Source organism: Callorhinus ursinus, unplaced genomic scaffold (genome assembly GCF_003265705.2).
Source record: "Callorhinus ursinus isolate GAN/ISIS: 27379988/994484 unplaced genomic scaffold, GSC_fseal_2.0 scaffold1, whole genome shotgun sequence".
NCBI lineage: Eukaryota > Metazoa > Chordata > Mammalia > Carnivora > Otariidae > Callorhinus > Callorhinus ursinus.
This window is the reverse complement of record NW_027397063.1, coordinates 33,992,397-34,008,593: the sequence shown is the minus strand read 5'-3', so window position 1 is coordinate 34,008,593 and position 16,197 is coordinate 33,992,397. Positions and strand designations below refer to the sequence as shown.

Here is a 16,197-nt window from a genome sequence, read left to right as displayed (position 1 = left end):
AAAACGTATTTTTCTTCTTAATTGATCAAAAAGATAAGTTTGTTCAAAAATACTAATAGCAACAATGTGTTTGATTACATATATGAAAGTATATATCTTATGAATATGTATATATACTTATACATGCTTATATATGAGTCAAATGAATGACAGCATGACATAAAGAACACAGAGAAAGGAATTAGGATTATTTCATTATTTTAGGTACTTGCACTACCCATTAAATCTATAGTGTTGTTTGAAAGTGGACTTGGATTAATGAAAATGTATACTGCAAACTCTAGAGCAGCCACTAAAAAAAGTAAAAAAAAAAAAAAAATTAGGATAAGTGATATGCTAAGAAAGGAGAGAAAATGGAATCATATAAAATTCTCAATTAAACCCACAAAAGGCAGGGGCACCTGGGTGGCACAGTCGGTTAAGTGTCCGACTCTTGGTTTTGGCTCAGGTCATGATCTCAGGGTTGTGGGATGGAGCCTGGGAACAGGCTCTGCCATCAGCAGGGAGTCTGCTTGAGATTTTCTCTCTCCCTCTGCCACTCCCCCCAACCCGTTCCATTTCTTTTTTTCTCCCTCTCTAAAATAAACAAATCTTAAACACACACACACACACACACACACACACAAGGCAGAAAAAGAGTGGAAGACAAAAATAGGAACACAGAATGAGGGCAACAGGGGCGCCTGGGTGGCTCAGACCATTAAGCATCTGCCTTTTACTCAGGTCATGATCCAGGGGTCCTGGGATCGAGCCCTACATCGAGCTACCTGCTCTGTGGGGAGCCTGCTTCTTCCTCTCCCTCTGCCCCTCCCCCTGCTTGTGCTCTCTCTCAAATAAATAAAATCTTAAAAAAAAAAAAGAATGAGGGCAACAAATAGAAAACAGTAATGGATATGGTAGATATTAATTCAACTATACCAATAATCATTTTAATGTCAATGGTACAACTGCAACAATTAAAAGATAGAGATTGTCAGAGTGGATCAAAAAATATGACCCAACTATAGGCTGTCTACAAGAAAACCACTTTAAATATAGAGAGGTATTAGGAGAAAATGGTTTTACAAGCAACTATAAATTCGAAGCAACTAGTAAGCTGCAATAAATCTTGATATGACAGTATAACATAATGAATTAAAAATATAGATTTCAAAGCTGGACAGACCTAAATTCAAATCCTGGTGACCTTGGAGTGTAAGTTCCTCCTGCACAAAATGGGGATATCTCTGCCCATCTTACAAGGTTTTTAGGAGAATTAAAATGACATAAAATACTTGAAGTGCTTAACAATATGCCAGGAACATAGAATATACAGCTAATATTATTGCTATATTATTGTTATAATTTAAATTAAAACAATTATTTTTGACAAATTTTAAGTATGACTTCTCTAATTTCTTAAATTCAGAATTAATGAGAATTTTAATACATAACAGAACTCAAAATTAAACCAGAATGAATATACTTCCTAATGTGTTATACTTCTAGAATTTAAAAATATCTTCCTAAAAAGAGAAATCAGATACACATGGTAAGAATTATCTTTTTCCCCTCCCAGGAAATTATTTTATTTTTGCAGTAAAGATTTTGTATTATTTTTTTGCCAGAAAATAAAATCATTCTATACAAAGTAGGTTTCTTATTGTCTTAACTGTGGGGCATATGTCGATGTTAGTACCCAACTGATAACTGGGCACTAACTGATAATAAACCAACCACATTTTTATAAAGAGTTTCAAACTTTTCAAAAATCAAATTGAAGGGTAGTAAAAACTGCATACAAAATTTTATCTTCATTCACATTTTAAGATTAGAAATATTCTTTAGTGCATTTGGTATTTCTAGCTAACAGAATCCTTGATATATTTCTCATAATGTATAACACATAATATGTTAATGAAGTATGGGTTGAGAGTGTTTATATAGTAAAGCTATTCTTTTTAGTCTCTTTTCTTAATGCATGCCTTACCTGTTAAACTGGGCAAGCATTACAGACAGTAATTAGAAAAGTAAAATCAAATTGCTATCAAAGCAAATGTCAATTATCAAAGAACAAGTAAGAATCTGCCTTAAAAATTCGCAGTGTGACTATAAAAAATTGTTTTTCATCCCAGTAAATTTTAAGTGCCAAGCCACTTGCAGTTAACTTTTAATTACTACTCTAGCTCATTATGTATCTGTTGTTTACTTGCCATTCACCAAATGCAAAGAAATATGTACAAAATTAGAGAAAAGAGGAGGATGCAATTATAAAATTGGCAGCTATCAGCATCTCTGATGAAGATCCCATGATAAACTCTAATAATAAATTTAAGGTTTTTTATTCGGAATTTTAATTATACCTGCTTTCTTCCCCATTAATGAAAACAGAGTTGATTGTACTTTTTTTTTTTTTTTTAAACCCAGGTTAGGTATACTTAGACTTAAAATTTATGGGAAGAAAATGATAAAAATATTTTAAAACTTGTGAAGTTATAGTGTTTTCTTCTCTGCTCTGGGAAACTACATTTATTGATAAATACTGAAAACGGACTAAAATATTGGGATATGGTGGTCTTGAACTTAACTAATTTATTACAATTCTTTCTCAGAAGTTCTAATTTAAAAACAAACAGGAAAGTGAGCACAAACAAAACAAAATGACCTTCTCAACCTATTTTTGACCTTTTTCCACTTGTCCTTAACTGTGTTCCCCCTGAATACTACCATTACTTTTTTCCTCATTCTACAAAATTTCCTTCAGAAACAAGAAACTATCATCCCCTCCTGCATTAATTCAGTAAAATTACAGCGCATTTATTATGGGCACAGAATTCTTATCGTGAGATGGCGACTAAAAAAAAAAAAAGATCTGCAAACCCTCCACTCGAGTCCCTTCTTTTCCCCTGAGCTCTTGAATCTTACTTGTATTGGCCAAGAGACATTTCCAAATAGATAAGCCTACAGACACCTCCAAAGCAGGTTTCCTTCCTCAAGTATTTTCAATCTCAGAGATAGCACCAACCTTCCAGCTGCTTGAGTAAATAATCCTCTATTCCTCTTCCCCTCGGCCCATACATTCATTCATCAAATATTACTTTTTATAGTCACTAAGATATTTCCTGCATACATTTTTTACTCTCCATTCCAATTTCCATTCCTCACTTCTCACTGTGACTACTAGAACAGCCTCTTAGATGGGATCCTTACCTCAAGTGTGGCCACCAGCAAGTCTGTACTTTTCACTGTGACAAAAATTATTTTCCTAAACAACACATCTAGTAACATTACTTCCCTGCTCAAAAATGTATAGTGTCTCTTGGAAAATTACAGCAAGTCCAGACATCTTAATGTATATATATGAGGCCCTTCACAATCTGACCCTAAACCGTAATTCCAGTCTCAAAACTCGATAACTTCAAATGTCCTCCTTCTTGCCCACCCTACCTACATGAACCTAAGCCTCAATCACAAGGAATTTTACTTTCCAAATAAGCAACACCCTTTCGCACTCCTCTACCTTTGAATAGTCTGTGTTGCCCACTGACTTCTCCTTCTTCGAAGACCCAGTTGTAATACCACTGTCCATGCAGTTTGTGCTCCAATTCCACACCACAGAACTTATTACTGTATATTGCGAACTGTCACATACACTACAGTAAGCTCAAGTATTCTCTTTTCTATTAGGCCAGGATCTGCAGAAAGGCAGAATTTATGTCTTATTCAGCTTGGTATCACCAGTGTTTTAGGTGGTGTCAAATATAAAAACTTTGCTTTCTGGATGCCTAAAATTCAGCAAGAGAAAACATGTCTGTCCTATGAGAAATTAGTATTTTTCTATATATGTGTACATAAATATATACATACATACACGTGTATGTATGTAGATTAACTTTGCTAATTTTTTAACAACACAGTAAATATTTAAACTGATAATGTATTCTAACATACACAATTTGCGTATCATTAAACACGAACTAACATATTACAGTCAATAAAAATATCCTGATGTAAAGTCAGTCAACCAGAAATGTTACTTCACTGTAATTCCCATATGGTCTAAGAACAAACTTTTCTGTATTTAGAAATGAAAAAAATCCTTTAATTTTCACTAATGATTATCAAAGATGTATTTCATTACATTATTCTGAAAAAGAAAACAAATGGGTTATTATTATTATTGTACTTTTTGAATAAAAATATTTTATAAAGTTTGACGTAATTTCAAGTTACATGATAATGCTTTTGGAAATGTTAAATTTCTGACCTTCTTTCCTGGTGGTAAATGGGTCTCCTTAGGAATCCAAGTTCTAGATTAGGTAAACAGAGCCATCAAAAAGGGAATTGGATGTTCTTGATGGAGAACTTCATTGAGCTACAATATATATAATTACCCTTTTGCCTTCTAGAAACATTTTATTGAAAGAGCCTGGGCTGATGGTCTGAAATCAGAACTTCTGCCGGTTGTATCAGGCAGTTCTTTATACACAACTGTCCTTTCTCTAGTTTTCCAGCTGTGGAGTTCCAATGCCATATATTGGCTGGACTACACCTTATGTTAATTTCATCCAAAGAAAACTGTTTTCTTGAGTCAGTAAGCCTTTAGTAACTTTCTATTTAGCTGAACTTTATTTGGTTTTCTGATTTAGTCTTTGATTTTACAAACTGTGTCGATCTTTACTTGACTTTAATATTCAGCAGCTGGGTCTTATTAGAAACAGAAAGAACAGTTATGTGGCATTATCACTGAGTATACTGAGCACATATAGGACAATGCTATTTTTAACACTAAGCATAATTGTAATGTCTCATATTTAATTTAAATTGCTTTACACCTGTTCACTTTTCATAACAATTTACGTAAATATATAATGGATAAACATGAATTATGATTATTTTTACATCTGTAGTCCAAGGTAAACAAATTATATGGAGGCAAAAGTCACTAAAGAATAAAAAAAATTAAATGAAAAAAGTGAAGTATAATGAAAAAGGACGGTTGTGGATTCGAAAGGCTTCCAAAAATAAAAGTTGGTTGAAGTACTGAGGTAAAGAAAAGTGGAAGTAATATGTATATTTGAAAACTGATCCTTTTGCATTACCATTATGACGTGTTTCACCAAGAGGCTCAAGTTTTGGAAGTCTAGTGACTTTGGGGGTTCCCCAGCCAACTAAGGAAAAAGAAAAACATTTAAAACACTGTTAAACAATGTCTCTTTAGGCCTGTTGAGAGGATCCCTCCCTTGACAAGAATGTATATATTTGATGTCAAGTCATATATGTATATTGAATGACACAGTACTGAATAGCCACAAAGCCATTTGAAATAGTTTTTATTTAAAAATGTAATTATAGGCTGGTAACATCTGCTTTTTTACTTATCTTTAGTAAAAAATATAAGCATCTTCATTGACCACCATCAAAAATTACCTTAGGCTACTATTCCAACCCCTAGCAAAGGCTAAAATAAATGTTTACTAACAAATTATATACTAGAAATGAGTCTTAAAATAATCCTCAAAGGAAAATGTTACCACCTAAAGCCTTCTAACAGGGCTAAAAGGACACTATAAACATATACATTTAGATATTTATTGAGCACCTACGGTATGTGAGGTACTGTGCCTAGTGCTGAGAAATTTCTCACAATTACTGTGCAATTAGCACATCCCAAAGTTTTACAAGCAGTATTCTTTTAATCCTCATGACAACTTAGAAGGTCAGTATGTATGTTGGAAATATATTGGAAAAATTCACACATCTTGCTTTCAAATGATAACTTTCAGGATGAAAGATCCAACTTTTTAAAAACTTACATTAACCATCCATTCATTAAATTTAAATTCCTTTTAGCAACCTGGGTACTGATATTTCAAGTAGGACTTGAATCCATTCTAGGAAGTGCTTGGGTAAAGTGTTCTTATTACTTTTACATACTATTTTTTACTTTTAGAAAACATTTTTTTTATTAAAAAAAGGAAATACATACTTAATGATAAATTTTGAACAAAGTAGAGAAAACTGCCTTTTTCATAAATTCACAAAATAATAAACATACGGAATAAAATTACAAAATTTCTTTTTTTCCTTACTGTTTAAAGCAGTATTTCTAAATTCAGTATCAATATCAATTTACTCACCAGGAGGAGGAGGTGGGGGTGGTGTTGGACTCTTAGGAGCAGAGTCATCTGTATTAACAGGTTCTACACGGTGACTCCTTTTTATTCTTAGTTTCTTAGTTTTCTTTTTACTGTTATCTAAAAGAATATAAACATGGAACTATATGCCTCTGGAAAAACGTAAACTTCTATAATAAAACAGAATGGAACTAGATATTCATATTATCATTACCATAAAACTGCATCTTCAACTTTGGAAATTGTTACCAGTAATGAAATGTGAATCTGCCTTTACTAAGAGTAAATTTTTTAAATGATTGCTTATTGAATAAATAATTAATGAATATGATACAAACAGCAAAAAGCCTGTATTTTAAGCTTTATGACAGGTTATTCAGAATACAAAAAGAACTTCACCTTTCCAAAAGTAACTTACATTTTTTCCGAATGTCATATTAAGTAAATATAATGGCCTAATTGCAGGGATTTTCATGAAACTCCGAATGGCCGAGGGAAAGGGGAGAGATGTTGATTTGTCTCAGTAGAATATATAGAATGGATTCTAGTTATAAACAGTCCAAAAATAATTCTTTGAAATGTGAAAAAAGACCACAATCAAATCTAAACACATCACACACTGACATAACCCCCGGACAATGTATGCCTAATATAAACACATGTAACCAAAATCACATTATTAGAGACTGCAGAATTAATTTGTGTTCTTTCTAAAAAAAAAAAAAACTACAGATTCTCACTTAAGTACTTATAAACAATTTAAGGATATCTATGTCATTAACATGTAAACTTTAACAATGAAAACCGGTATAGCATAATAGTTAAATAACCAAACACCAAAGTTACTGAAATATTTTAATTGACGATCCCAGCTACTTAATTTACATATATGTAATACATTTTATAAAATGGGAATTATCTGTTATATGAGAAATAGCCAACATCTATGAAATCTGCAAAGCAATGAGAAATATAAACATGTTTAGAAACACATTATCTTTCTAAATAAATTACTTGTGTCATTTGAGACATTTTACTCCAGATAAAAACAAAGACATCATTTTACAATTAAAACCTAAGCTTTACAGCTGACAGAATAGAAAGAGAAAGTCCAGAACCATACAGTATTTCAGGATGGGAATAGCTCAGGGTCATAAAAAAACACAGGATAACGGGCAGATGATACGAAGGGGGCTCTCAGCCCAGCCACAAATGAGATATATGATATTAACCAAGTAACTCAATCTCTCCAAGTCCCTGATTTCCTACTCAGAATAATGGGAATAATATACCCTAGGATTGTTATGTTAAATAACATAATCTTGCATTAAAATAATATATCTGAAACCATGTTCTATGGTATAAAATGTTAATTATTATTCTAGTTATATGATTGACTATCTTAGATCTTTCTACACTATATTTTCAAATAATCTGACAAAACTTTTGCTCTTTAACAAAGAGTATTAATGTTCAAAAGTTCTTTCAATAATATATTGAGAAGCCACCTTAAATCTATTTTCTGTTTAACTCTGTTAACAGAACTACATGGGTACGAATATGCTGCCCTACCTTCCCAACTTAAAACTTTCAAATCTAGTTTTTTTATACAGGAAAATATCCATGTTAGCTAATCTGAACCTCAGGGATTACGATCTTATTTTCATAACCTTCCTGATACTGTACAAAAATTCTTATATATAATGAAACCATACTGCTAACTAGAAGTTGCAAGGAAGTAATGATTATTGGGTCATGCGTCAGGCCCTGCACTAGGAACACTGCAGGGTTATTTTTATTGTAAGTAACCTTAAAGCCTGTGGAAAAAAAATGATGCTTATCTCCATTTTAGAGATGAGGAAACTAAGACTGAAAAACAATACAATGTAATGTAATAAACACCTAGATTTTATCTGAGGTTGTTTGATTCTATGACACCAAAGACATGAACTTCCTGTTAAATCACATAGCCACTTAGAGAAAGAAAAGCAATTATGAATTGAAGATTTTATATGATATTAAAATAAGAGGAAAATGGCTATTGACTTTAAAAATGTTCAACTGCATTCTGTAGAAATAGCAAGTCAATAAAAGAAATGATGCTGACTATAGTACTATGAAGTTTAAAACAAAACCCCATAAAAAAGCCTTAAAGGTTAAATACAGTCTAAGGATTCCTGGGACTATGCTATATTCCATATTTATGAAATAAAATTGAAAACAGAACTTTCTGCTGAAATTCATTTAAATTACAAAAGAGTACATTTTAAGGCATCATGAATAAAAACAAAAGTTAGCAAATTCACTAATGAGAAATTCAAAACCATGAGAAAACCATGACAAAATACTGCATTTAGAGACAAAAAAATATTACAGTACATTTTTTGTGAAAATAATCATGACAAATGAGACATGTACTGTTAAGTTTTGTGTGTATATATATGTATAAATATATTTTTTAATAACTAGATTTATCACCTGATTCTGATGATCGCTGGTCTGTATCATCTTCATTCTCCAACTGCTGTGTTAATGCCTCTTTATAATTTTCTACTATTCCAAGCTCATTATTTTTTTGGCTACTGTCACTGATCTGGCTCTGTGTCTCTATTTGCTCATCCTCCACTTTATGTTTCAGGGGGCCGCCATCACTGTCTTTCTCCATATTTTGTCTCTTTTTCTCTTTTTCAAGTTTTCTTTCATTCTAACAAAAATGAAATATATTATTTTTAATATAATAGTTGTCTAAGATAGTTTTAAGGAAGAAATCAAATAATCCAAAAGCATTCTGTAACTTCAGGGCACTGTGATATTTCTATTAAAAAATTATTTGTTGAATATATCACAAAGCATACTGTTTGGTAAACTTTCAGAAAATACATATAGTACAAAGAAAGAAAACAAATATTACCAGTAATTCCACAATCAAGAAATGATCTGTGTAGTGCATAATCACTAAGAGGTATTTTTCTTTTCCTACCCGCACACGTACAGACATACACCACCCACAAACATACATAAATGTGATTGAATGTCTCTCTCTTTATATACATATTTATGCCTTTGTTTTTTAAACAAAAAAGAATTAAAGTTTTTACTTAAGAATATATATTTCTTTCCTTGTGAATATGAAGTGCTTCGAATAGTACCTGACCCATAGTAAAGTGTTAGCTATATGTTATATAATGCTATAAGCATTAGCCATTACTACTTTCATCAATTATATTATCATTTTGAATGGTTATAGCATAACTTAATTTACCAACTCCTAATGAAGAGACAAATTATTTTCAATTTTTCATTCTAAGAAATACAATTATTGAATTAGTTTTTTAGAATAAATTCCTAACAGTGGAACTACTGGATCAACAGGCAACTACACACCACTCTTCAGAAAACCTAAAGTCAATTTACACTCCAGGCAAAGGGTTAGGAGAGTGACATTTCCCCATATCTTTTTCAATACCTGCATATCATCGTCAGTCTTTTACATGCTTGCCAAATTAATACATATTTTTACCTCAGTGTTATTTAATTCAATTTAATTTTTTTATTACTAGTGAAGACGAACTATTAAGTAACCTTATTACCACTTTTATTTTTTTCTTTAGGGAACTATCCATGGTAACTCAAAACCTTTTTTTTCTATTAGATTCTCATTATTTTTGTAGGAATTTTTAAGGGTTCTTTTTTTGTCTTACATGTCTCAAATATTTTTCATTAGGGTTTGTTCTTTGCCTTTAACTTTGTAGAACAGATGTTTAAAAATTGAATATAATAAGACTGATCTGTTTTTCACTTCATGATTTGTGGCTTGACTGTCCTGCTTTGAAAGTTCTCCTCCAGGTATATACAAATGTTCAACTATATTATGTGCTAGTACTTTTAAGTCTTCTTTTTTACACATTAAGTCTTCTAGAGTTGAATTTGGTAGACACTGTTCATTAATTTTACTTTTTTCCAAATAATTGTCCATGATTCTAACTCCTTTTTCTCTCAGATTTGAAATGTCACCTTTATCTTATACTAAATCCTCACGCATAATTAAGTTTGTTACTATCTGTTCTGTTGATTGGTCTGTCTATTCTGGAAACAATACCTCATCATTTTTTTTAACTGTGGTAAAATCAAAGGAATGTAGGGTGTTTCTCTAAAATGCAAACATTTTAAAAGAGAAGTTTTATGTAAAGAAAGGAAAATTTGCTTGGTAAAAGAAGACTTTAGGTAATTTGTTTTCATTTATTTCATTTCTTTACTGATCATATTCTTAAAATTAACATAGTTTAAAAGCACAATAACTATCCTTTCTGTATGCCACTAATTAGCTCAGGGACTTTGAATATGAGGTATACTATGCTATACACCATTATTGTTCATATCTTTATATCATAAAAAATACAATGTTGATAGAAGCACTAAGGCCTTCTAAGTAATTTATAACCATGGTACTATAAAATAATCAGTCATCATTTACAAGATGAGCTTTATTACAAATATAGAGAAAATGCATGTTTCAAAGTGAAAAGTCAAACTTGATTTCCTTCTTATCAGCATTTTTTAAAGAACATACAACAAAACTTGGCAACCACAGTATTTAATAGGATAGAGATAAATCAATAGCACAAGTTATTAAAACAGCTTTAATATACCTTAGAAAAGCATATACTTAAGGTAAATGTAGTAGGGTTAATAAAAAGATTAAATACAATTAACATTCTGTTATCTAAGCAACTTAAGACAAACTATCTCATATTACCAATTACTCTGCAAAATAAAGCAATACCAAAACTATCCAATCATCTTCTTACCTGTGGAGCTGCCTCCCTCCTCAGCAGCAGCCCCAAGGAAGAAACAATCATCCACCTTTCCAGATGAGCACCTGTGTGGAAGGAGGCAGTGACAGGGGAAGAGGAATGGAGAATATACAGATGGGACCACCAAGCCAGCTGCCACAGAAAGCTCTAAGTGAATGGAGATTTAGGAAGCTCTGCCTCTAAGGAGGCATGGCTGCTGAGGGTAATTAAAGCAAAGGCCAGTGCGAACTCTGGACACCAGTAGAAAATGAAAACGAAGATAGAGATATACAGACACACACACACACGGTCCCTTAACTTCTTCGTGATTAAAGTCTAAACATTAATTTTGGTAAAACTTCTGACAATTAAAGTTAAAATAAATTATATTCATATATAGAAGAACTTACTATAGTTTCAAACATTCTGAAGTATCCTGGGAAAATAGTTAGGAAATCACTGACATACTCTAAAGTGCATCATAAGCATTTAATATTACTTTAAAGGGATTGTACCAGCAACACAGGGAGAAAGACAATGTAAGAGGAAATACATTACTTACTATCATATGAGTAAATACAGACAAAAAAAGATTTATCAGGATAGTAACTATGACAGTTGCTACATTTAATCTTCATTTTCATTCTCAGTTAATTCAGAAGTCAGCTTTCCTTTTTATATTAGATCAAAAAGCAAACATGAAGAAGAAGAAAAAGCAGCAAGCCTTTAATCCATTTCTCCCATTTAATTTCTTTTAGAAATAATCTCTGGCGAACACTTCTTCCTACCTCCTTTCCCAACTTCCAACTTTATAACTTAAGTTATAAAAATTACATTTGCCACCATCCATACCTCAAGGATGACAGATGCTATTGGCTGGAAAGGATTAACAATAATTGGTTCAGAGTCCAACTCAGCTAGGCTGCTGGTTCCATTCAGTTCCGCCTGCGCTCGTTCTCTTTGTTCTCTATCGTTTGAGAGAAAAATTTGGAATTCCTTATGAGAAAATGCTGACCCATGTTTAAGAACACTTGTAATAGGTTTAAGGCTATTAAAGTGAGTAAGTTAAACATCTGAACATGGCTTTGAATTATGGAGAGACTTTCAGAAATCCTAATGCAGATAATAGGCCTCTAAGCCCCATGTAAAGATTAATCATTTGAACTTTTTATTTGAAGTATAGTTGAAACACAATATTACATTAGTTTCAGGAGTACAACATAGTGATTTGACAAGTTTATATATTATGCTATGCTCACGAGTGTAGCCACTGTCCCCATACAACACTATCACAATATTCTCTGGGCTATACTTTTCATCCCATGACTTATTCATTCCATAACTGGGAGTATATACCTCCCACTTCCCTTGACCCATTTTGCCTGTCCACCTCTCCTTCCCCCTGCAACCATTTGTTTGTTCTCATGCTTATGGGTCTGTTTCTGCTTTGTTTTTCATTTGTTTTTTTTTTAAATTACACATATAACTGAAATCATGTGGTATTTGTCTTTCTCAGTCTGACTTATTTCACTTAGCATAATACCCTCTAGTCCATTCATGCTGTTGCAAATGCAAGCTCTCATTATGTTTTATGGCTGAGTAATATTCCATAGTTGATCATTTGAATTTAAAAAAAAAAAAAAGAGGGGCACCTGGGTGGCTCAGTCTGCCTTTGGCTCAGGTCATGATCCCAGGGTCCTGGGATCGAGCCCCACATTGGGCTCCTTGCTCAGCGGAAAACCTGCTTCTTCCTCTCCCACTCCCCCTGCTTGTGTTCCCTCTCTCATTGTTTCTCTCTCTGTCAAAAAATAAATAAAATCTTTAAAAAAATAAATAAATAAAAAATAATAAAATAATAAAAAAAGAAATGCTAACAAAAATAGCATTCCCTATGACTGACTCCTTAATGTCAGTGGTGCTTGTTAATTAATTTTCTATGTCCCAAAGGTTTATATTCATCAATTTCTTAATTACCCTCCCAAACAAATGCTGTCCTCTTCATTGAAGTTAACAAATAAGTAAGTCCTCTAGTTAATACCCTTCTTCAGGGCTGTGTCAAGCTGTATGTCACAAATGAGCTGGATAACAATCATTGCTGTGTAAAAGTAGAGAAATTATAAAACTAAGTTGCCCAATATCACTCAGATTAAATAAATATTTCCACATTAGTTACTACTGAAACACTTACTATCACTGTTATTTATAGCTTACATTGCCCCAGGCATGAAGAATAATAAGTTACTTTTTAAAACAAGTAGCCGAAGACAAAAAAGTATTGTAGATCTGCAACTACACTGTAAGTATGGTAATATGAATGTTCATTACTATGACATTTATTAATTATGTTCTATTATGGAAAGATATATCCATTCATTCTGAACACAGGAAGCCAAGAGTGAGATTTATTACCTCTGTGACCTTGGACTTCTACCCGGATCTTTAAGCTTCAGCTTTCCCATAAATGCGGATAAAAATATCTACCTCATAGGGTTATGTAGACAAAGCACTTTGTATGTAAAAGCACTGTGTAAATGAACATACCTACAAGATAGTAATTGCTCTTAATGTTATTCATTTACTACTAAGCAATTTCAGGTAATCTAGTACTGATAATTATTTTCAGGTTATCAACAACAGCATGTTTTACTGTTTTTCAAAAATATCTGAACCTATTCAATTGGATTTAATCAAATAAAAACTTTGTTGTTGCTTTTTAATAACTCATCTCTAAATGCCAATTCACTTTTAATTACAGTCTCTTTGCTCAACAGGAGAGGGCTCAGACCACAAGTCACATGGCTAGAAGAAAGGAGGAAAGGGGAATGGATAACAGAAAGGCCTGCCATAACATGATCTAGAATATCTTTATGGAAAAGGTTAAAAACTTGAAAAAAAAATGACTAACATTAGACTTCTTTTATCCAACTCAATTTTTTTGGTTATTTTTGTTTGCTTTCTTAGTGGAGGAAAAGCAAAAGAGTCTTCAGAAAATAAAAGGTATACTCCCATGAATTACTGGTTGTACTGAGCTTTTTATCATGGAAATATGATACAACTAGGATAGAGAAAACCAAAGATACTCACATTCACTAAAATCTCACACTGGTATCAAGAAAGACCTAGATGAATAATCTGCTCATATTACTGAGCACTGGGGGATGGAGAGTTATCTCTAGAAATATTTCTTTACATCCTATCTCTGAATTAAATGAAAGATACCAGTAATCAGAGGATTTCCTCAGCAGTGTAAGGAAGCATCTCACAAAGGCATCACCAAGGGTAGTTAATGGGTTCTTGCCTACCAGACTACAACTATGTTAAAAGCACATTGGAGGCCAATATTACTTAGATACATGGAAGACAACTTTGTATCTTACAGGGGAACTCACTTAAAAATCTTTTCATTTTAGGGGCCTGGGTGGCCTAGTCAGTTAAGTGTCTGACTCTTGATTTCAGCTCAGGTCATGATCTCGCGGTCCACAGACTGAGCTCCACATCTCATTGGGCTCCGTGCTGAGCACAGAGCCTGCTTAAGATTCTCTTTTTCCTTCTGTGCCCCTCCCCTACCTGTGTGTGTGTGGTAGGGGGGTGTATGTGTGTGTGTGTTTGTGTGTACACGCTTGCACTCTCCCTCTCTTAAAAAAAAAAAAAAACTTTTCATTTTGGGCACCTGGGTGGCTCAGTTGGTTAAGCATCCGACTCTTGATTTCATCTCAGGTCATAATCTCAGGGTTGTGAGATCCAGCCCCACATTGGGCTCTTTGCTGGGTGTGGAGCATGCTTAAGATTCTCTCTCCCCCTTTCCCTCTGCCCCTCCCTAGCCCCACCTCTAAAAAAAATATATATATATATACACACACACACACACACAAATATATATATATATACATATATTATATAAATAAGTAAATCTTTTCATTTCTCCCCTCCCCTACCACATAACAATTCAGTGGAGAAAGAAAGCTGAATCATGGTATTAAGTACTAAACTCAACTTCTAATCAAATCTGTGTACTTTCTTGCACATTAAAATTATTATGATTCTGTGATAGAATTTATATAATCTTTTTTTTTAAGATTTTATTTATTTGACAGAGAGAGAGAGAGAGAGAGCACAAGTAAGCAGAGAGGCAGGCAGAGGCAGAGGGAGAAGCAGACTCTCCGCCGAGCAGGGAGGCTGTTGTGGAACTCGATCCCAGGACCCTGGGATCACGACCTGAGCTGAAGGCAGCCGCTTAACCAACTGAGCCACCCAGGAGCCCCTAATCCTTTTTTTTAATTCAGTTTGCTAAATTCCATTTAAATGTTTGCTTTCAAACACCATATTTTTAAAATAATTTTAAAAACATATTTTAAAATACTGAGATATTGAAATTTAATTTACTTTCTGACAAAATCAGATTTTGCTTCAGTTGACAGATCCACAAACAGCTTACCTTCTATCTTTGCTTAGACTAAAAAGAAGGGGTTCTCAATCTATTGAAATATTGAGCCCAATAATTCTTTGTGTGGGACATGGTCCTGTGTATCACAAGATATTTAGCAGCATCCCTGGCCTCTACCCACTAGATGCCAGTAGCTCTCCAGTTACCCCCATGTGACAAGTAAAAATATCTCTAAACATTGCCAAATGTCCTGAGAAGCAAAATCACCCCTTGGACTGAGAACCACTATACCAATGTTACCCATAAGAAGAGATAAAAATCTTCAAATACTGGGAAATAATAAATAACTAAGGAATAAATTTACTTATTATAACACCACTAGGAAAATTAGAACCCTATCACCCAAACTTGTATATAGAAAAATCCAGAGAAATAAAAACTTTACCTACTGTCTTCATACAGCAAGAGGAAACTGAATAGACAAAACTATAAAGTTATTCCTAAAGCTGTGGCGTTCTTGACTTTGCAAGTGCTGTGGTGCAAATAAATCTACTTGCCTCTCTTCTCGTAATTTTCGCACTCGTTCAGCCCTTTCTCGTCTCTCTTGTTCTTCAAGAGCACGCTGTTCTGTTGTGTCCCTTTGGATGCGTTCATTTAAGGCATCAAAGTCTTTTGCAATGATATGTAGCAGCCAATAAAGGCCTTTTTTAATGGACTTGTCAATTTTCTTTCCATATCCCAAGACTGCCGAACAAGGTTCCTGAAAACAGCAATTTATTTGACTTAAAGATTAAAATTAAAAGTTCTCCATAAAAATCTGTTCATAAATCATTAACTATAATTACTGGCAAATCAAAAGTAACTCATTATATGATATGAGATATGAAGCATCTGCTTATTTAGC

At 33.1% G+C, this 16,197-nt stretch overlaps 1 protein-coding gene across 4 annotated transcripts in view; it reads right to left on the bottom strand.

The window, feature by feature from the left end:
• The window catches only part of ARL13B (ARF like GTPase 13B), a 67,993-nt gene that overhangs the window by 4,840 nt on the left and 46,956 nt on the right, over nt 1-16,197 (bottom strand). For all 4 annotated transcript variants that reach the window (XM_025873090.2, XM_025873074.2, XM_025873082.2 and 1 more), the window contains 5 exons: nt 15,851-16,053; nt 11,762-11,876; nt 8,595-8,820; nt 6,120-6,236; nt 5,082-5,150 (listed from right to left, as the gene is read on the bottom strand). In XM_025873090.2, the coding sequence (XP_025728875.1) occupies nt 5,082-5,150; nt 6,120-6,236; nt 8,595-8,820; nt 11,762-11,876; nt 15,851-16,053 (730 nt within the window). The remainder of the gene's footprint in view (nt 1-5,081; nt 5,151-6,119; nt 6,237-8,594; nt 8,821-11,761; nt 11,877-15,850; nt 16,054-16,197) is intronic.